General features: G+C 36.6%; 1 protein-coding gene across 1 annotated transcript in view; it reads right to left on the bottom strand.

Moving 5' to 3' along the window:
- Positions 1-456: 456 nt before the first annotated feature.
- Positions 457-23,679, bottom strand: part of LOC112044029 (serine/threonine-protein kinase SIK2) — a 113,196-nt gene continuing 89,973 nt past the window's right edge. The window contains exons 7-10 of the mRNA XM_024079749.2: positions 14,772-15,001; positions 11,906-12,081; positions 9,181-11,620; positions 457-4,804 (exon numbers count right to left, since the gene is read on the bottom strand). Of these exons, the coding sequence (XP_023935517.2) occupies positions 4,706-4,804; positions 9,181-11,620; positions 11,906-12,081; positions 14,772-15,001 (2,945 nt within the window). The 3' untranslated portion in view covers positions 457-4,705. The remainder of the gene's footprint in view (positions 4,805-9,180; positions 11,621-11,905; positions 12,082-14,771; positions 15,002-23,679) is intronic.

The raw sequence follows: 23,679 nt of genomic DNA, 5'->3' as shown, positions 1-23,679 counted from the left end.
TACGCTGTTTCAAGGTTATGCCAACTGTTTGTCTTTGTAGTGATGAGACAAAAAAAACTAGGCACATTCGATCACGACCTGTCAAAAACGCAATCTCTGAGCGGCCGGACATTAACTCTTTCTGTTGTTGCTTGTAGTAGTACGTGCTGTGTAAATATTGTACCAAACGTTTACGTCAGATTTTAGTCAACCATTGTGCACTTTAGCTTAAATTTTAATTTTAATTCTAGTTTTTTCTACTACTTAGGTACTCATACGTACTAGAATTCATTTAAACTATGTATAAATTTTGACCTTCATACATTTTGCAGAGCATATCTTTTTTTGTAAGTAGGTACATATTATTAATTTTTGTTTTCCCAGAGCAGTAGCCAGTGGTTGATTTTGGGTGGGTTCGTAAAATACGGACTTACCTAATGTTGTACTGAGGTAGTCTGAGTAAAATAAAAGACAGAATTCGTGAAGTATTGTATTATTGAAATTCCTATAGTATATTTAAATTGTTACAAACATTTTAGTCGTTCACGGCAGTATCACAACCGAAACGGCGATTAACGGTAAAATCTAGTTGAAAACTAGGTTTAGGTGCAGAGATTGACTATGCTGCTTGAAAGAAGTAATTGTACCTAAATACAAAAAATATAATTAAATAATCATGACAGTCCATAAAAGTATAGTCACTTATGACTCCAGTACTAGGAAAATACCACGCTCCTCAATTGACTAAAAGTAACTCTCGACTGATCGACCGCTCCTGGGGGTTCGATAGATACTGTAATTTCCAGTATTAAAAATTACCGAATATTTTTAAGGTTCTGCACCAAACCTACTTTTAAAAACCAAAATTTTAATATTTTTGAATACGTTGTGGCGTAATACTAAACCAGCACACTCAGGCCCGCAATCTATTGTATAAATACCAACAATGTTACTTAATTCTTACTATAGAAATAGGTACTTCTAGATCTTTTAGAAGCAGAGTGTGATAAGGCCCTTATGAAGTATATATTATTATATAAAATTAGCTACAGATCTATGTATCTATAAATAAACACGATTAACATGAAGTTTAATTTTAATATTGACGGAATATCATACAGTGGCATTATTTCTATTTGTGTAAAAGCTTCCAAACACCTATACTACGTCCGCCTATATAAGTAATCATTATTTTAAACCTACTAAATTGTTACATTCTTCTTACGTATGTAAGTTATTGTTTTTGTTCGATAAAGCTTCGTACACCATTAACGGTTGTGAATTATAGCTACTGAGACTGATAAGAACTAGAATTAGCTTTAAAGAAAGACTAACTTCAAAGATACAACGTGTATTGATCTTGAATGCATGAAAAATACTTAAGAGGTAGAGCCGAACTAAGCGACTACCAGAACAGGTAATTTTAAAAAGTAATTACCTATATTATTGGATCCGAGAAACAATAATAATAATTTGGTGGGTAGGTATATAGATAGTAAATAGTTACAGAATCTCATGTTGTGTAATATGGCTATTTCACTGACATTAATATAAAAATTAAGTCTGACAAAAAACAGTCCAAACAAAGAAAATTATAATCGAATCCAATTATCAGAAATTTATTTGACTTCTAAATTGGCCTAGATTAGTTAATTATTATAATGAGCGCGTAATGTTGTAACATTTCTACATACAATGTACCTACGCTGTGATTCGAAGATAAACTTAGGTTAGGTACTTTCTACGTTAAAACTACTTATGATTTGCTGTAGGTAGGTATATAAACACACAAGGGCGTCGCCAAGGGAAGGCAGGGAGTGACAACTGCCCTCCGTAAAAATACATCTTAATGCAATGCAAACTAACGTCCTATGGCAGTTTTGTTTACATGCTTTGAAATATGTTTATACGTATGTTTATACTCTTTATTATTAGACTTTCATATTTTTTATCCTCCATAATCCACTTTCCCTCTCTAGGTTAGTCTGGCGACGCCCTTTTCAATACATTATGTCGATTATTTAACTTAACATTACCTTAACACAATAACACTTAAACAAATTTGATATGTTCATGTAATCAATTTCAAAACAAGGGATTGAAATGGCAACGTTTATGGAATACCACAGAGTACTACATGGGCACGATGCAGCTCACATCATCCTTACGTATTCCCAGAGTATGGGCAATGGGCATACGTGAGGACATTATGCACATTCGTACCTAATTAAAATAGGTAAGATCACTTGAGAATTCGCGGCGAATTCACTTAACATAAAAAAAAACCTTTGGAGTAGTATATTCAAAGATGATATATGTATAAGAAATAATTAATATGTTGATGTTTTAGTTATGCCTGAGAAAAAAATGTATTGCTTGTTGCCACTGAGCTGAATTGACACTGAATTCAGTCTTGTTTTACACAAAATATATAAATTACGAGGTAGGTTTATATACAAGGTGTGCGATAGTGACTTAAGTGATAAATTCGTATTCTATAGTTGTCACTTTATCATATCAAAGTCATATACATATACATATAAAAAAAAAACTTTTTTACCTAGGAATTATAAAATATATTGTTTGCGATAAAATTCACAACGATAAGTTTGTAAAGTAAATAATCTGATATTATATTTAGTGATAAAATATTTTTTGATCAACCGTTAAAAGTATAGATAGGAGATGACATATTAAAGTACATTTGCAGAATAAACTTTAATAAAATAAACTTTTAGAAACCAACTGAAGATATTATGTGATTCCAAACGAAGAATACTATCTTGATGTTGTTAAAACCTGATAAGTTTTTATAACAAACAGTATACTAACATCAGATTTCAATTTTAAAAGCCACTATCGCATATTCATAGTTATAATTGAGTAATATTTCGATTATGCGTAACACTTTAACCTATTTTCATATTGTCACATTGCTTATCACTATTAGATCAATCAATTTAACAATTCTTTAGGAATCTTTAATTTATTGGCGAATTTCACAATAATAAGTACCTACTAGGTACATTCGCTCTCTAAATACGGTATATTTTATAAAGTGCTTGAAATGTTTAAATGTAAGTATATAATAAAAGAACACAGCAGGACATAATTCGACGTTTGATTATTTCTTTATAATTCTAACACAACGGTAACCTCCCTGGCCTACCTGCCTCCCTCCCTGGCAACGGCCCTGAGTCTGCTATAAATAATAATAAAACAATACCTTCCTAGGTATTTTAACTTAAATAAAATGCTTATCGAAATAAAGAATAAAATAATTGTTTAGTTAAATCTAAAATCTGAAAAATACAGCAAATAATGGTGTGTTCATATTAGCTACAGTTCCTTAAAAATTTCCATTTCCATTTCCGTAAAATACAAGTGATCAGGGTGCCGTGTTTATATGCCTCGTCTACACACAAACATTAATGGATCAATTACAGATATTTACTTCATTTGAGAGAGTAGGTGAAGGGAAATATTCTAGGTAATAGTAGATTAGGAAACGGTTGAATATTAGTGAATTACGCATTAGTCAGCACGAGAGAGTTTTAATACCTTTCGGTTTTTTCCATTTAGATAATCATGCATCTATAGATTGCCACCGTTTTACTTTATTTTTTGTTCTATTATGTTATTTGTTTTCTACTCTTCTTTACTATTAATAAGTCTTGTTGCCAACTCCCTAATTGTGTATGTACGATCTTTCCATGGAAACTTAATTGGCTTAAGTGTTTCTAAAATGTGTAAATTATTGTTTTTATGTTAATGCTGTTTGTTTCCTAAATAAATGAAAAAAAAAAAAAAAAAAAAATGCCATGATGGCAAGCTTCGATTTTCTTGATTTTATATCATCCGCCTAATTATCGTCCCGCTGCTTTGTATACCTCCTCTTTCGTATGAGACGGAATGTAGAGCTTCGGACAATGCTACTTTTATACAGACTTATTAGTTTGTGTATATCCCTAAGACAGTCATCAACATTTGTAGCTGTCAGCCACTGACGATCAAATATGCCTGCAGCGTTAACGGCTTGACGAATGTGGCATCAGGCATGTGATATTACTTGATCGTCAGTGGCTTACATAACAATTTCATATAATAACGATATTTTGCGACATGAAAGCGAAACCAAACTGCGTCTTGCAATATTTAATGCATCATTTATTTACCGGATACCAATTTACTTTGGAACAATACTTATAGATAAAAATATTTGGGTAGGTAGATGCGATAGTTGGTTTGGTTTACACTATAGAGAATACTTCTTCAACATTACACATACCAACTCATGTTTTGCAGATAGGTAGGTATATATTCCAACCCATTATGGTGTGTTTAAGTTCGACCCAAAAATACCAAGGTCAGGGTTTTTCAAAATACATATAGTGCGACATTAAAGATTAGAAGTTATTAAAAATGGAACTAAAAAACTTGCTGTATGGCAACACCACATTTACTGTCATTCCATACTACAACGCCCTCCAGTGTTACCAACCCAACGACAGTGTTTTAACAGTAGATTTGCTGTTTAATAAAAAAATACTTCAGGCGTGTAACGCTAACGTTAAATACAGAATATATAAATCACAAAAAATTAAACCAAAAACTGAAAACGATAACACCTAGATACTACCAGGGTTTTTTGAGGCTGGCCGTGATTTATGAGGGTACCTTTGAAAAAAATTATATTGCGCGATTATTCAAAATGAGCCAAGGCGACTTATATGGACTCCATCTGTTCTGTCAGCTCCAGAATAGGGCTCTCGCTCAATGGCAGCATGTTGGTAGTTGGCGGCAGACTGTGACCTTGCCAGCTGGACTGAAATGGACAAAATAAACGTAATCAGATAGGTATCATTATTATATCTATTCATTAACAGTCTATTTTAAAGGCCCAAAAAAGGGCAATATGCGACTAACGAGAAAATCTCGTGAATAGAAATAGCCAAAGTCAACAAATTAGGTACGCCTCTACCAGAAACATCGCTATCTCTTTCATTGCGTTGGGAAATAAAGAGATTGGTTGAAACGCCGCCATTGGTTGAAATTTCGTCATGATTCGCACGTTAGCACCACAGGCCTCCCTTTTTATAAAGAGGAATGTGAAGCTTAGATAAACCCACCAAGCTACTTCAATGTGGGTTGGCGGGCTATTATATCATAGCATATTACCTATGTCTTTGAATATTAGGTAATTTATTAGTGTAATGAAGTTAAGTATAATTGATTGGTTTATTTTTCTTTCTGAGTATTTTATATCCGTTATCTTATTTATTTTGGTGCATACTTACCTTTTGTTTGAGTGTTTATATCAAAGAACGTATTTTAACTCTCTCGATGTTTTTTTTTTCATTTTCACGTGATCAAGTCCACACGTCTTGCCATGGACGCAAATCGCGTGTTACTTTTACAAAAAACACGTAAAATCAGTGTGGGAATACGCTGAGGGTTGCCAGATTAAAATAATTAGCTCCATATTTTTAAAAGTTTTACCCATTATTTTTTGTTAATAATTATTCTGTATGACAATTAAATACTCTTCTGTTTCATTAGTTCAATTGCCAACTAACGTTGTTCAATGTTGTTATTTGTTTAATCTCATACTGAATACTTGCATCCTCTTGTATCCTAATTCTGCAACTTTCAACAACGTTATTAAGATTTTAAAGCTCAAATCAAAGTAGTTTGTCGTACCTACTCTACAAATGTATAAATAATTCCTATTCAGATCCTCCGCCTCCGGAGTAGTAGAGAATAATAAAAACAAAGTCATTTTTGACGGCCTCCGTAGCTCAGTGGTATGCGCGGTGGATTTACAAGACGGAGGTCCTGGGTTCAATCCCCGGCTGGGCAGATTGAGATCTTCTTAATTGGTCCAGGTCTAGCTGGTGGGAGGCATAAGCCGTGGCTAGTTACCACCCTACCTATTTAAAGCGATTTAGCGTTCCAGTACGATGTCGTTGTAGAAACCGAAAGGGGTGTGGATTTTCAACCTCCTCCTAACAAGTTAGCCCACTTTCATCTTAGATTGCATCATCACTTACCATCAGGTGAGATTGTAGCCAAAGAATAACTTGTAAAAATAATAAAAAAAGCTGTGACTCGTATTTTTTTTAATTTAGGTAAAACCTATAAATCGAGCTATAACTTGTAATGTTGCTAGCACATATACATATAGTGTTTTTCAGATAGCATGAGTACAGTGACTGTTCGTTTCACTCTTGAAAGTTTGCCGCGATTCACAATAATAGTACGCATTATGAACGTCATAAGGCAACTGTCACCATACGCATGCTATCTGAAAAACACTTTAATTACGAATACATGCCGTGTCATCTACACGATCTAAAAAGCCAAAAATTATAAATAAGGTGATAAAATAAAACAATAAAACTATTATAAATTTTACATTTACTTACATTTTAAATAAAACTTGCTTCTAAGTAAAGCTATCACATCTTACATAGAATATTACATTATAACTACTTACTTAGTTAGCAATTAATTATAATAATCAACCTGTACAATACAGACTTTTACAAAGTAAACTAGTTTCAAACGATATTAGATTGCTACTTATAATAGTAATCATAAATAGTTACTTATATGAAAGCATAATATATTAATCGAAAATAATATGTATCCCTAGATACCGTTGGGCTGAATATTAAATAAATAATAATATATAGGAACATAATTCAGTGATGTAATACAAATTTAAAATGCAATTAAATTAAATCACTTATTCTTGAGTTGATTGGTTATACACAAACCCTAATACTGTATACTAAATTCATTAAAATTAAAGATTATTGGAAACTAAAGCAGTCAATTACTAAAGATTAATTTAGTTGAGTATAGGGTTTGTGTACAACGCTATCTATGGTCTAAGTCTTAGGAGCTTATATGACCTTTGTCATTTATAAAAGCTGTAAGTTTTTCAACTCATGGCATCGATCGCCTATTAAAAAGTGAATGCGCAATCAGCGACCAAAAAACGTCCCCAATGAGTGCCAAACAAAACTTCTTGGCACTCAATTCAAGTAGTCGCATTTGCAAACTCAACCTTAAACTCAATTGTTAAGGTTGAATTTGCTCTTAATTTGGGATTTTATTGCAATATATTTAAAGGCCTTTAGGTATAATTTTCTTTACCAATAACTCTAAAATTGTCAAAGCAAAATTGGCCAATTTTTAAGTGAAATTTTCTACATGGTTGTGCGTCCTTTTATTATAATAGGTCAATGACTCCTGGTAATAGTTGAAAGTGACTATTTTCACATAAACCGTACGAATTGGTTTATAACAATTATGAAAAATAATTGTCAAACATTATATCCGTATGAATAAGTAAGGTTTACGTACGAGTAGGGAAAGATTGCTTAGGACGTCAAGTTTCATTAATCTGGCACTGGGTTTTTTGATATTTCCTACTGGATAGGTATCACGAGAAATCATCAGTGAGATGACCTAGTGGATATGACCCCTGCCTTTCGGTTTTGATTCAGAGGGCGTAGGTTCCAATCCGGTCCGGGACATGTACCTCCAAATTTTCATTTAATAAAATTAAATATCACTTGTCTCAAACGGTGAAGAAAAGACATTGTGAGAAAACCTGAACACCTGAGAATTTATTTCTCTATGTGTGTGAAGTTTGCCAATCCGCATTGGGCCAGCTTGGTGGACTAAGGCCTAACACCTCTCATTCTGAGAGGAGACTCGTGCTCAATAGTGAGCTGAATATGGATTGTTAATGATGATGATAATAATCATGAGAAATCATTACCCCAACCGCCAGACACTTAGCCTAGTGGCAACCCTTCGCAAGATAGTTATAGTTTTATCTTTAACTGTTTTGAAATGTTGCCACGAGCTGGCAACTTGTGATAATATGATTTCTGATTATGCTCAGGAAAACACAAAAAATAACTTTATACTTGGACGATAGTGGGTTAAAACCTGCTGCCTCGCAAAGCAATCTCGGTTCAAAAGTAATTGCTGATCGTAGTTATCTGCGGTAAGAGCATGGGCAGAAAAACTTCCAGCTTTTATAAAATCAAGAAGGCTGTCAAAGCTCTCAATCTACATTATTATTTTATTATATTACAATATTTGGCAAGTTAATTTAAAGTATTTTTTTATCCTGGTATCCCAAACACATAATGCTTGTATAGTCTCTTATTATAGACATGAAGCGTATCATAACCACGTACACACTACACGAGCAATGTGTGTATGCATGTACGTATCAGGTTAAAAAAATAATCTATTGGAATTAGTAAAACAAAAATAGAGATACGTCAGTATAACCAACAGGAATGAACGTTGCGATATAAATTGCTAAAATCGAGTACAAATTGAACATCATCGGATAATTAAAATCATAATTATCGACCTACTGTAAATATTGTTATAAAAATTGTTATTGAAAGGCAATTTGATATAATAATTGCTGACTTAACCACGAGCTATTTGTTTTTAAAGCACTATTATTGTCATGCACTCTACAGTTCATATCATGCCTTTCAGCTTTATAACATCAGTACCATCTACGTTACAATATAAACGAATACGTAAGATTACAATGAGACCAAAGTTCCATCTAGTAGCGGCCCTATAATGCCTAGTTCGAACTACTTCAGTAGTTTAGTCTAGTACGTACGATTTTTGGGCAACAAATCCAAAAATTGTTTGTACTTGACTAAAATACTAAAATAGCCTACGGCTTTTAAGCTCGGCCTCATGACAAGTCCAATCCACGCAACAACGTTCCTAAATAGAATATAGCCTTTATAATGTGATATTATAAAATAAATATAAGAATGAAGTTACCAGCGGTGTATGTAATTGTTGACTCTGAAAAGGCACCCACCTCTAAAAATGTCAAATCGCAACTAATCAGATAAAGTTAAATTGATATCCTTAACATATTATCATGTGCCTGTTAACTGCATCAAGTTTAGGGGATATTTACGCCACTAGATGTACGCCAACGTTCGTCGTTGATTCTGCGACAGATCTTCGTAACGTCCTTTTCTGTAAGTATCAGCTGCATCAACAATTTTCACATCGTACAAGGCTAGGGAATAAAAGTCTACGTGTCGTGGAGCGGGCTACATATCGCGTGCAACAATCGCCACTACCATATCTACGACTATCCTACGTGGAGATCTACTAGTTGATCTGTTGAAATACCTGGAAGCAGGCCTGCGGCTGGAACAGCGACGTGTTCCACTGGCCCGGCCACAGCGGCGCCTCCACGGCGTGCGCGCCCTCCGTCTCCCCTTCCCGCCGGCTCATCTCGGAGATCTGACACGCGCTTTGTAGACTCGACGGCAAGTTGGACCAATTTTCGTTCCCTAATCTATCCTTGTGTATACTAATGTCCATTGACCCTTGATACGCGAATTTCGCTTCCTCGTGGCTCTCGTCGCTTTTGCTCTTTAGCCTATTTGGATCTTCAACTATCGCCTGGAATGCGAGCAAGTCCCTATTCTCGGACTCCGTTAAAGGCAAGGGCGGCAGAATTTGCTGCTGTTGTGCTATTTTGTAGCTCTGCTGCCGGAGCATTTGCCGTCTGCTTAGGCCGACTTGAAGACTATGCAGGGCTCCCATATCGTGCACTGGTAAGTTCGGGGGAGTCATTTGTTTCTGAAGCAGTTGTCGCTTTTGTTGAAACAGTCTATGTTGCATTAGCTGCTGCTGAAGGGGTGGTTTGCTGACTGAGGACAGAGACGCTCCGTGCGCTAGATCCGAAGTATCCTGAAGCGCGGCGACCATTTTGGGACTCGCCGGCATCGGTGGGGAAGTGCTCGAGTAATTAAAGTTCTCCGGGAGACTTATCCGCTTTGGAGTAGGATTTTTTGTATCTAAATAGTGTGGAGTGAAACTAGCTGCGAACTGGTTGTGCTGAATTTGTCTCTGGGTCATTTCCTCTGCAGGCAGCGAAGACTGGTATTGAGTTTTTAACTGTTGCGCTTCTTTTTGAACGAGGTGAAGTTCTAAAACGCCCTTCGCTTTACAGTTTTCGTTTAATCTTTGGCTATTAAAGGCTAGGGTATTCTTTTGAGTTTCATTCGTTTGAGCGGCTTGTTGCGCGACGAGGCCGTCGCTAGCGCGGCGTCCTTCTCTGAAATCCACGGGGCTCCGAGTGATGGATCGCTGGCAGTTCTTATTGGCGGATTGATAGTTTATCGGATTGTGCCTTGCGATAAAACCAGTACCAGGAGTTTTATTATTATACGAAGAAATATAAACACAAGGATGCATTGGACTAGTATTAACGAGTGAAGTTGTTTCATAAGCTAGCTTATCTTCATTGGTCGTGCAACTAGGTAGACTGCTAGTCAATTCGCTTGAGCAATCTGACAACTGGTAATCGATGCTTTCGAACGCGGAAAAATTGCTCTGTGACGAATCGCAACTGAGGTTCTGACTGAGGCTTTTGTTGTTAAAAAAAGTCACTACTCCACTACTGGAACTGGAACTCGCATACGAACTTAACCTGTTTTGTACTCCGCTGGGCATGTTTGCGACGTCTTCCATATCGGTCTCACAACCTTCGTCTGTTGACGACGAATACTGTTGTTGAAATTTTGCTGGCTCAGTAGTATTATTTGAAAGCATCGGAGCGTAAGATTGACCAGTGGTATATCTATTTAATGAAAATTTACTATCCGGTCTGTATAGCGTACTCGGAAATAAATCATTGGAAGTGGACGTTACGGAATAATTGGCTTCGGACGATGCGGGCGGTAGGGCAGTGTTTTGTAGATACGAATAACTCGGAAGGTGATTCATGTAATCCTTAAAAGGAGGTGTACTTGTTTGCAGTCGACTTAGATCCTGCTGCTGAGCCTGAGATACTAATCTAGTAGATTCGAGTGGCTTCGGTTGTTCTAGAACACTACTAAGTTTAGTGTCTGTGAATTGCGAAGGTATAGGGCTAGTGCTGAGATTTATTGCGCCCTTCAAAGGTAGTGGCGATTGTTGCAACGTATTCATAAGTTTGGCTGCTTCCGAACACATTGTAAACGTCGTGGAACTCGGTAATTTAATTGTTTCCACGTTAAAATTAGTCGCCGAAGCAGAATTTTGAAGAAAAGTTGCTATTGCGCTATGGTCTGTCGATGAAGCCCCTCTGCCTCCATCGATAGCACATTTTGAATCGAAACTAGACGAGGTCAACAGGCGCGTGCCATCAGTATTGGGTTTATTTGTTTCCGGACCTACAGTGGTGGATTGTTGCAATAACCGTCTGCAGTCTTCACTGGATTGTTTTAGAATGTTTTGTTGTTGTTCATACGTGGAAGTGAGAAGTCTATGAGTTGGAACTGTGGTGTCGCTCAGTTTGGAGCCTAGCCTTTGATTGGATTGGGAGACGTCGATGTTGCGCATGGACAGGAGCCTCGTGGACTCCATTTCATGGTTTCTCGCTGCGTCTAGGTTCGCGACTAGGAAACTCCGGTGTGTGTCCGAAGGGTCAGAACTTCGCTGGAGAAGCCGTTGTTCGGTCATGTTCACACCCGCAAGCGACAGCAAGCGCTGCGTCTCCGCCGACGAGGAATCGGCCGGAGCAGCTGATATCGCTGTCGCTCTGTTGTAATCCCTCGATTGATCGCCCGTGTGCAGTAATCTGGAACGTAAAATGTAATTTATCAGATTTATTACTTCGTGATAAAATATCTATATAGCAACGACGATTGTTAATCTTTTTTTATTTGAAAACAACTACTAAGTACACACAAATTTCTATTTACAACGTCTGATACAAAAGGAGAGGAAGGCCATAGACGAGATGCTTTTAGATAGTAACAGAGGATAGGATACGTGTGTAAAGGAGTAGTTCATATGTTATGTATTCACGTAGTCGCTGGCGTCGACAAGTAAATAAGTAAGGAAGTAAATTTATGTAACTTGCCTGTTATGATGTTCCCGCCTGGCGTCGTGCGCCTCCCTGGCCAGCGCCTGGTCGGCGACGGACGAGGGCCGGCGGGTCGGCCTACGGCAGTCGCTCCCAGCCGCGCGCGCCCGCAGCCGCTCCAGCAGCAACAGGTAGATCGCCGCGTGGTGGTCGTAACTGTTCGAGCGAAGACTCTGGTGGTGAAAGAAATTGTGTTGTGATACTCCAGGTATTCTGGAGTCGTGTTTCTAATGGGACCCTTGGGTGACTTGTGGGAAATGGTATAAATTATATGGATATCTATAGTCTAAAAACGCAGTGTTTGGAGAGAAGATGGTAAAAGAAATTGTGTTGTGATACACCAGGTATTCTGGAGTCGTGTTTCTAATGGGAACCTTGGATGACTTGTGGGAAATGGAATAAATTATATGGATATCTATAGTCTAAAACAGCAGTGTTTAGAGAGAAGATGTTAAAAGAAATTGTGTTGTGATACTCCAGGTATTTTGGAGTCGTGTTTCTAATGGGACCCTTGGATGACTTGTGAGAAATGAAATAAACTATATGGATATATAATTATAGTCTAAACCAAGTTTCTATATGATGTTTGTTACTGTTCGAGTGAAGACTTTAGTGGTAAAAGAAATTGTTGTGATACTCCAGGTATTTTGGAGTCGTGTTGGTGGGGCCGTTTGATAACTTGTGGGAAATGGAATAAATTATATGCATAGCTAAGTTTATTCTAAAAAAATTTTAATAAAAAAAATTCAACCGACTTCCAACTCAAAAAAATACTTTAACTAAAAAGCAAAAAATAACATCCTACCTATGTGCTACCTTCTGATCAGTTTGAAGGCGGTGCCAAGCCAGTGATGTTTTAATTAAATACGTTTAAACTACAAAATTTCTGTGGTTATTCCAGAAACAGCTTTAATTAAAACACGACACTGGCTTGGCACCGCCTTCAAACTGATCAGAAGGTAGCACATAGGTAGGATGTTATTTTTTGCTTTTTAGTTAAAGTATTTTTTTGAGTTGGAAGTCGGTTGAATTTTTTTTATTAAAATTTTTATTTTTTTATTTTTAGTATTAGCATACCTACTGCGTGTGTACAGTCACAATCTATCTAAGTGGAAAGTACTTATCAATACAAAATTATCAAGTCCAAACACAAGGTAGCTACTATGAGCCGTCGAGGAGTTCTCTTCACTGTGCTTCGTCTTCGTCACCAGACCCTTAATACAGTCACAATCCATCTAGGTGAAAAGTTCTCATCAATACAAATTTATCAAGTCCAAACACAAGGTAGCTACTGTGAACCGTCGAGGAGTTCTCTTCACTGTCCCTCGTCTTCATCATCAGACCCTTAATACAGTCACAATCCATCTAGGTGGTAAGTTCTCATCAATACAAATTGATCAAGTCCAAACACAAGGTAGCTACTGTGAACCGTCGAGGAGTTCTCTTCACTGTACCTCGTCTTCATCACCAGACCCTTAATACAGTCACAACCCATATAGGTGGAAAGTTCTCATCAATACAAATTTATCAAGTCCAAACACAAGGTAGCTACTGTGAACCGTCGAGGAGTTCTCTTCACTGTCCCTCGTCTTCATCATCAGACCCTTAATACAGTCACAATCCATCTAGGTGGTAAGTTCTCATCAATACAAATTGATCAAGTCCAAACACAAGGTAGCTACTGTGAACCGTCGAGGAGTTCTCTTCACTGTCCTCGTCTTCATCACCAGACCCTTAATACAGTCACAACCCATATAGGTGGAAAGTACTCATCAATACAAATTAATCAAGCCCAAACAAAAGGTGACTGCTGTAAATCCTTGACGAGTTCCATCGTCTGTGTTTCGGCTCCATCATCAGACAAACTCCAAACCTTCATAAAATTGTAGTGGTTTAAAATACCTTATGGAAACACTAACAAACGTACTAGCCGTCTCTACAAATTTTGAAAGTTCTCCTCAATTTCTCCAGGATACCATCATCAGATCCTGACATGAAAAAAATGGGACCACCCTGGAAGTAAACCCTTCAAAACAAAAAAAGAATTTTCAAAATCGGTCCATAATTGACAGAATTATCGCTGGACATACATAAAAAAAAAAAAAAAAAAAAAAAAAAAAAAAAAACATACATACAGCCGAACGTAGAACCTCCTCCTTTTTGGAAGTCGGTTAAAAACCAATGTTTGCTTGGTTATGACTGGTGGGACATGGAATAAGTTTTATACCTACATGTCTATATAGTTCTAAATCGCAGTTTTCATGTTACGGTTGTAACTGTTCGAGCGAAAACTCTGAACGTAAAAGACATTGTGTTGAGATACCAAAGGTATTCTGGAGTAGTGTTGCTGGAACCGTGCTTGCGGTTAGTGGAGTAAATGGCATACTTACTTAAAAGCAGATTTTAATAGGTGTGAAATTATGTGACAATAGGTTTTTACGACAAAACACTAATTGTGGTATTTACCTACTTGAATAGCTAACTACTACGTGAATATGGTACCAAATAAGACAAAAACATTAACATGGAATATTTCCACATGTGTATTGTAGATTTTTTTGGGAAGATTAGATGGCTTACCTAAAATATGCCTAATCACTCTTATTTTACAGATACCCTAGTTATAACAATCATCGAAACACAGAATTGGGAAAGGTATTCCAAACCCTAGCCGTGCGAATGAGAAAAGAATGATTTTTAAATGGTTAAGTTTCTCTCTCTCTATTGTAAATTTTCAAAATCTAAGTGTAGGTTCTGGTTCTTGTCTGGTTATAGACATAATAATATTTCGTGTAAATATGATACCTACTTTGGTATTCGTGTATAAAATTAGTGTAATTATAAATTTTTCAGCAATACTCACTTCTTTGGTTTTAACTGGATCGATGCCCAAGCTCTGCATCAACCTGAGCACTTGCTCATTGGGCTCCTGTGTGTGGTGTGTGACATGCGCGGGGCTCCGCATAGGGTCGGCGGAGAGCGGCGGCACGGTGTAGGGCTCCACCGACATCCAGCGGTGTTTCTTGATTTGGTCTATGGTGTACCGTTTCATCGGCTCCAGGACTAGCATCTTGCGGATCAGGGACTCGCAGTCTGAAAAGATTATAGACATCTAGTCACAAAGAAGTTCCAATAATAAATTACTTATTGAAAACCAACTTATTCGATATTAGCAGACTTCGTGCTCCCTTAGACCTTCTTAATCCGGCCCTCTTGCAAAATTCGTTCTTAGCGGACGTCTACTAACTACCTCTCTGCCAAATTTCATCTTTGTACGTCAACTGATTATCGATATTTCGTTATAACCATTCGCATTTAAATATTAAGACGGGGGAATAGTTTATTCGTTATATACAAAATATAATTTATCCTTCCTCTTTCTCCTCCTTCGCGTAAACAGTGTCTACGCATAAGGGAGGGGAAAGTGTCTACTAAACATTGTCTTTAGTACATATACATTAGAAAGTGAAATCTAACTATTGTATATTTTAATATTGCTTATATTATAAGTAGGTTGGATTCTAATAATAATTTATAGACTCAGAACTTTCTATTCCCAAAACTGCTTATCTCTCCCTTATAAGTCAATGGATCACTTTCACAACACCATAGACGTTTCAGAGTTATTAAAACTAATACATCATTTGTACAAGGAGTTCCCCCACGCAGTTCGTGTTGATTCAATATTTAAAGTCTAATATCGCGTTAAAACGAGCATGTCGCTGAAATGTAACACAATTTGACGTCACACAAGCGAGGCAGTGTTGGCCCCATTGAAAAGGTCAGAGGACGCTGTATGACGGAAATGGCGCTTTGGCAGAGCCATCGAACCGTAAAAATTGAGCGTTTGCAATGAAATTTTCGACTAAAACGAATAGGTTAAGTTAAATATAACCTAGTATTATAATTGCTTTTGGTGGGAAATCCCAAAGCTAAAGGCTATAAGTTCGGTTACAATTAAAACCAATTTATCATCATCAACCTATTTAATAGGCGCACTACAAGGCCAAATCTCACTCGGTATAGGAGAGGAGATATGGGCCCACAATGCTACTGCAATGCGACTTGGCGGGCTTTGGACTCTTGGCCACGACTAACGTGAGTTTCGAGTGATTTATAGAAGTCCACTGAGCTTTTCTTTCTTAGAAGAAAGTAAAACTGAGCACCTACTTCACAGCCCGACCTAGGACACGAACCCAGGACCACGTCATTCGAAGCCACATAAACTTACCACTGGAACAACGAGACCAAGAAAAACAATTGGTTGACGTTAAATAAGTAACTAAATATAAGGAAACTATGTAAAATGAGTACCTACACCTACCTAGGAACGTGAGAAGTCAACATTTACGTGTCTACGTCAGCGGGAAGCCCTTTAGGTGTAACTACGTCTGTGACGTCATCATTAAAACCAAAATGGTCCTTGCGTAGTTTGTTACGGAACTATATAGTGCTTAATGAACCATTAACCGCGTAGCGTGGTCGATACAAACCAAAACAATAGCACAAACGCATTGAAATTTTATAATTAGGTACCTACTTGTCGTGCCTAATTATTAATTAAACTAGTCACAAACAAGTCATTAATTTGATAAGCAAAATTAATTTAGCGAAACACTTGCAATTGGTACGTAGCAAATAGGTAATTGTTAGCTAGGTCATGTTCACAAACACCTGATTAAAGTAATGTATAATAAATACACATAATAACCGGAGTTCATTGCTATTGGCAAGGTAGTTATTAAAGATGATGACGACGCTTTAAACTTAAAGAATTGTAATGGCCTGATACAGTCTTTGTTGTAATAACGATCATGTCATGAGTTCAGACCTAATGTCATTGCTGAAGATTACTCAAACCTTTAGCAATGACATAAGGATGGAATTTGGTGTAGTTGAGTGTGCGATTATCAATGTAGAGCCAGGCAGGATAGTGGGCTCCGAGAATATATTTATTTCAGAAACTGTCATTCTCTGATCACTTCGTGAAGGCGAGACCTATAAATACCTTGAAATGGATGAAGCACTTAGTATCGATGCAAGGAATATGAAACAGATAGTGAAGGAACGCTTCTATGACCGTCTGAAAAAGTCCTGAAAAGAATTTGTCTATTATACAGGTCTATGTATAATAGGTAAGTAGGTATAACATGACTACTGCCGTACCCAGTCCTAACACGTCATACAAGGTTAATTAATGGAACAGGAATATTGGTAACATTCAGAAAGATGTTGGATAATATTCTTTTAAATTAAGAAAAGAAAATGGCCAATAAAAAATAAATGAACAAACTAAAAGAAAAGAAGTTTGTTTAATCAGTGAGATAATCTTTGAAACAACAAGATTTCAGTTAAGATTTCGCAACGATTTGCTCATACTTATATTTACTTGAGCCTCCACTGTAAATATTTATCAATCGTCAAGTGTCTACTTATGATTATATTGACTTTCCTACATAAATACATAATACACACAAGTATCTACATACTACCTACACGGAATATTGACAAAAACGATAAGTGATTATCAAATACATACCCAGTCAATACAATCATGTATTTATAAGACGCCTACTGCAAAAATCAGATATCTAAACATGACTAAGCCACAAATCAATAGTTCACCGGTGTATGGGTGGATGTCAAACAGAATGGTCGTAGGTTGAATTTGAAACTTCGCCCAAAATTGTTATGCTAAATGAACTTACAATGAATTTTCTTTACAATCTTTTTGTATTAGGTAGACTTTTGTGTTAACAATAGCGTAAGTTGTTGAGTGCGAAAGATTTGCATGACAATAGAGCTCCGGGGTAGAGGAGATTGACATACGAAATGCCATGCTGATGGTTGGATAAGGTTTGAGACCCAAGTAATATTTCTGCAATTTGCTTTAAGTACCTAAGTATAGCCAAAATGAAATCAAAATAGTTATACAAATGGCAAAGCACGGCTATTATAATGTCAGACTTCAGGGGCCTAACCTTAACTCTTAAATCCGTTGCGATTCCACACTGTTTCGACATTTTGTACCCTGAGCGCCTAATAGAAAGCTTATCCCAGGATTGTTTCGTCTTATGATTTTGGATATCATCGAGCATTTCATTAATTTGTACCACTTACTAAGGTAACATGATTTACGTCCTTAAAAAAGATGGACAGATATCATGATGGTTTAATAAACGGTTGTCCCCAGAGTAGAAACTTGCATGACGCGAACAATGAACGCGAAACGTTAATGGATGTCATGTCCGGAACTTTTTGGTCTTCCAAAGACAGTACCAAAACAGCGAAGTAGTTAGATTTCGTTTATTTATCAATTTTCAAAAATCTGATGTCGCTTTCAGTACAATTTTCTGCAAAAAAATATTTATGGAAACCACTGCTAATAAAAATGCGTATTCGTAACGTGAAATATCGGTGAGCCATTTTCAGACTGTCTGTTTTAAAATTTTGAAACATGGAATATATTACTTGATATGTAAATACGAGGCCAGGATCGTACAGTGATGTCATATTTTCATTGTATATTCTCGAGATGGTAGGAAAGCGAGATTTATCAGTTCTATTCTGAATACGATTGCCGATACGATAAGAATGCTATACTATAGTTTTTACATATGGTTATATAATTACGCTTATTATTATTGCAGACGTCTTCCTTTAAGTTTTTCACGTGGCTCGTACGACAACGACACTCGTATGACAACGTTCGTAGACGACGATGCATTTCAAGTTGTGCTCTAGGTTTATTTCATTTTATACATCCCAATAGGTTCTCTCTCACGCAATAGGTATACGAGTATAGGTATCTGATGGAGATGTGTGATTGCATGTCTTCATTCAGCATTTCATTTATGGGTTCATTATACCGATAGTGAAATTTAAAATGACTATGATATGCTTCTTCTATCATGGCTAAACTAGGCTAGTAGAACTATTTGTGAGTATGTGACAGATCTTGTCCGAAGAAGTACTGATTACTACATGACTATTCCTGCCACCAAACTGCAATACTGTGCCTCCGTCGGGCACTAAGCAGCGCATTGTAGGCAACGACATTCTTGGTGCTATTTCTTGTATACCCTGCAAACATTACTAAGTATACTTATTAAAAAAAAATCTTTAATAATCCACTTATTGGGGTCACAGCCCGCATCGCTGTATTTCAAAGCTTGTCAAGGTCATTTCCCTCATAATATTTATTTCACAAAAATACATTTCACAAAATACCTAAGCGTATCTTCGTAAATTGACATTCAGAAAATATTCAAATGCGTCATTCAAACTAAAATATGGGTAAATTGCTTTCACATGCTGAAAGGGAGTGACGCCCGTCGAGGCTTAAATAAATCCCATGCCCACCGAAAATAATCTTATGTAAATATATCATCCGTGGCGAGCTCTTTACTTAGCACAAACAAAACACTACGACTCGAGTGACGAATCCGATTATAAATATAATACGTTTTGTTTTAGCCCATTCGGAAATAGACCGCGCGTCCAAATCCTGCACTCTGGGCAAACAAAACACCACGCACCAGCCTGGAGTATATTCCTACTATTTACTTGCGGGTACTTCTAAAATAAAACAGATGACTAGTCAAGTTTTCGCCAGGCGGTGCTATTAATAAATCGCTCAGACGCAAATATCGCGTGCTCTGCCTGAGCATTGACGCAATCGTTTGAAAAATGTGCGGGTGTTATTTAATAAAACTTTGGAAATCCAGTGGGCGCCGGCAGCCATGTTGTGCCATGAACTTGGTGCAGTTTACGAGCCGCCGCCGCCGCGCGACCTTCCGTCACCGACCGCCGATGCTTGCCAGCAACTAATCGTTACCCATAAAATACATGTAAACACGTCATTTATGACGCACATGTCGTATAAACAAATTTATGGCGCGACATAAATTTGGTGAAAGTTACATTAACTAATAGATTCTTCCGTTCATCATATTTGGCGGTCCTTTGGCGTTTATCGGACTTCTGTACTCTTTCAATGCATCTTATCTTTTATCACCAAAAGAGTCACGAATGTTAGATACATAAGAGTTAATCTCCGACGTAAATATTATTTATTTATTTCAGTACAAATCACTGAGCTTATCTGAGCGAACCAACACAAACGCAATACCTAATAATGCCAATATTAATGACAATAAGTAGCTACTTACTATACAGGGTTAGGTTTTTCCTAAGTAAAACCTCATATTGCCGGTGTACCATAAAGGCCATGATATACGTCTATTGGCCTTACCCATATAAGCGCGTATGCGGAGACACTTTTCTACAATTAACGCCTAACAACGGGCTTAAAACAAAATGAATTATTGAAATACTAGTAGACGCCGCGCGGTTTCAGCCGCGTGGTTCCCGTTCTCGTGGGAATACGAGGATATAATATAGCCTATAGCCTCCCTCGATAAATGGGCTATCTAACACTAAAAGAGCTTTTCAAATCGGACCAGTAGTTCCTGAGATTATCGCGTTTAAACAAACAAACTCTTCAGCTTTATAATATTTATATAGAATATAGATATAACCCCCCACCAGAGGATTTATAGATATCTAGAGATAGAGATGTTACCAAAATGTTAGTCTGTTTTCTTTATTCAGTCGTCGAATTATATAAAGATCCATAACAAAGGAATTTGAAAACTGCATGACGCAAGTGGGACGCCACCCCAACTTGAAATAAAAAAAATAAACCCAACGACCTCCTTTTTTGCAGCGTGACAAGAATCCGTGCATAAATCTTGCACAATTTTCCATTAAAAAAAATAACTTGTTCGTCTTTCAGTTCTTGCCGCGCCTTTTGATTTACATTTCGTGACATGATTTGCAAATTGCCATCCTTACAGGGTTCTTCCGTATACCTACTGTAGACTAGGAACATTCATGGTTTCTACCTGTTATCTGTGTGACAATATTTCATATCCATTATATTCCAATTCTTACCGACGCCCCGCGATTTCACACGTGTAGATCCCGTTTCCTTGGGAATACTGGGAGAAAATATAGCCTATAGCACTCGAAAAAAACGGGCTTTCTGTCTGTAACCTTTTCACGACTAAACGGCTGAACCGATCAAGATGAATTTTGGTATAAAAGTAAATGAGACCCTGGAGCAAAACATAGGGTACTTTTTGAACCTAAAATAAAAATAAAAGAGGGTAAATTGGGGTTGAAAGTTTACATTGATTTTCACGCGGGCGTTTGCTAGTCACAAATAAGACGATGATTTTTATATATACACATTTTTGAGTCATTTATACTGCTAGCTAGAATATCTATATTTCATATTGTCATGATACAGTGTTTTTCAGATAGCATGGGTACGGTGACAATTCATTTCACTCTTGAAAATTTTGCCGCGATTCACGATAGTAGTACGTATTATGAACGTCATAAGGCAACTGTCACCGTACCCATTTTTATTTATTTATTTTTCTTTAATACTCTTTATTTGTACACCACAAAAAATAAAAGAAAACAAGCAAAACAGAAACATAAGAAAAGGTAGAATACAAAAGGCGGCCTTATCGCTTAGTAGCGATCTCTTCCAGGCAACCCATGCTGTCTGCAAAACACTTTTTCTAGTTTAGTAGAGTAAGGCAATAGTTTCGTCACAGTTGTAAAAAACGGCTAACATTACGCTTAATTGGAACCAGCAATGGAACAAAACTAAGTCATTAGGCACTTTTGTAGTCGACTGGTTATCCAGAGCATCGCGTGTTAATAGCTGGCATAACACACGACAACAGTTTTCTCATTCCAATGTTAGGCTATATTTTCTTTTTGTAAAGATAATTAATATCAAATCATGTGTTTAAATTGTCAACTATTTTCTTACATGATTTCTTTATTTAAAACCTTCTCGTTTACTGAGTAGTAATTTAGTTATGGAGGTAGGTAATATTGGGTATTTCTTATTACAAGAAACTTTTCAGTATTAGGTAACCCCGAATCGGGCAGTTTGATTCTTATAAGGTTAACATCCTTACTTTCCAAACATAACAATACTATACTAATATTTCAAGCGCGTACATTTGTATGGATGTTTATTACTCTTTAAGATCGCGACTATTGAACCGATTTAGCTGAAATTTACACTGGAGATAGATTATGTGTTAATCCATAACACATAGATAGGAAAGTGTCTCGAAAGAAACCATGATTCTTGCGAGATTTGCGAAATACTGATTATAATTATGGTATGAACCCTTTCACGCAAAAACTACTGGATTTGGCTGTTATTTGGAAACCCTAATTTCACGGACGAAGTCGCAGGTATCAGCTAGTGTTATCCTAAACCCGCCCACCCGTATAGCAGCAATATGGTGGGTCTAAGCTCCAAACATCTAGAACTATAGAAAGAGTGCCATTTTTATTAGCTCTGTAAGTAAAGAGCCATTAAAAATAGACCCATAATAAACACATTTACTTTATTTCGAGAATAAGTTTTATGAATTGGGACACAAAGTTAGTAGAGTTCGTTGGGTTAGAACTTCGTTAACTCGCTGCATGTTCTTTCAAATTATCGAAACTTCCAACTTTCGGAGAAATTTCCAGGCGTGAACTTACGAAAATAAAAGTTATGCCACAAATTACCTTATTTGCTCGAGTTAGGATAAGCTGATTAAAAAGTTGGAATAGCTAAAAGAATACCCAAAAGAAATTCATAAGGGATTTTTGAGAAACTCATGAGTGAAAGTACCTAAGAAAAGTGTATTTTTAGTATTTTCCTATCAAGATAATAAATGTTGAAGTGTGTATGTTTGTTACACAAGCATGATCAAACGTAGGTATCTCCGTTCGAAGTTCAGTGGTTCGGTAGGAAATTATTATAATGAGTCATCAAATCATTCATTCCTGTCTGCTGAGTTGGTAAGTGATTAACATACGGTACATCGATCATTATCATTAATTTCTGATACTGATCGTACCAAAGCCAGACATTATTACCGCCAACCCGCATTGGTAGAGCGTGGTGGGTCTAAGGCCATATCCTTTCTCCTATAAGGATGGAGGCATTTGGATAATAACAATGATGAATCATTCATAAACATTACAAACAAGCAAAAAAACCACTACCCTAACATAAAGTATCACAACCAGTCACATAAAGGCAACGTTGCTACTATATTTACACTGCTCTGCCCATCTTCAAAGAATCCTCGGGAAAAAGAAATTCCAACAGCACATTATACAAAGGCTTCACACTTTTTTTCTTGTTACATAACCTTTTTCCCGCTCTCATTAAGGGTTAATGGAATTAGTTCAATTCTTTTATAATTAAAAGAAGCAAGAACTAAAAGAAACAAGTAAAGTACTTGACTACTCGAAATGAGTAATCCCTTCGTTAGCTTCGAATGAAAAAGACCGAATTAAAAAAGGACTTCAGGGTTTTTGCATAAAAAGCACATCTGCTGCAGAATTACATTCACAATTGCTGAAGATAAAAAGTGACACACTTTTATTTAATTTCAGACGACTTTTCATTTGTTTTAATTAATAACGAAATTTTACTTAATTCAATATCTAATCGAATCGAAAATTTAGGAGGATTTATGATTGAGTACTATGTGTGTTACCTACTTTTTTGCAACATATGCTGTTTTGATGAAACTTTTTAGTGCACTATAAATTGTTAAAAGTTCAATGATTTTTTACAATATTATATTACTAACTACTACTATTTCGATGTTTAGACAAAATTACTCCCAGCGTATATTGTAAATGTATTTTTTTATATTTGTTCACAAATAAAATTT

The sequence above is a fragment of the Bicyclus anynana genome, chromosome 16 (genome assembly GCF_947172395.1).
Source record: "Bicyclus anynana chromosome 16, ilBicAnyn1.1, whole genome shotgun sequence".
NCBI classification, from domain to species: Eukaryota; Metazoa; Arthropoda; class Insecta; order Lepidoptera; family Nymphalidae; genus Bicyclus; species Bicyclus anynana.
The sequence above is the reverse complement of the archived record's forward strand: the minus strand, read 5'-3'. Positions and strand labels throughout refer to the sequence as shown.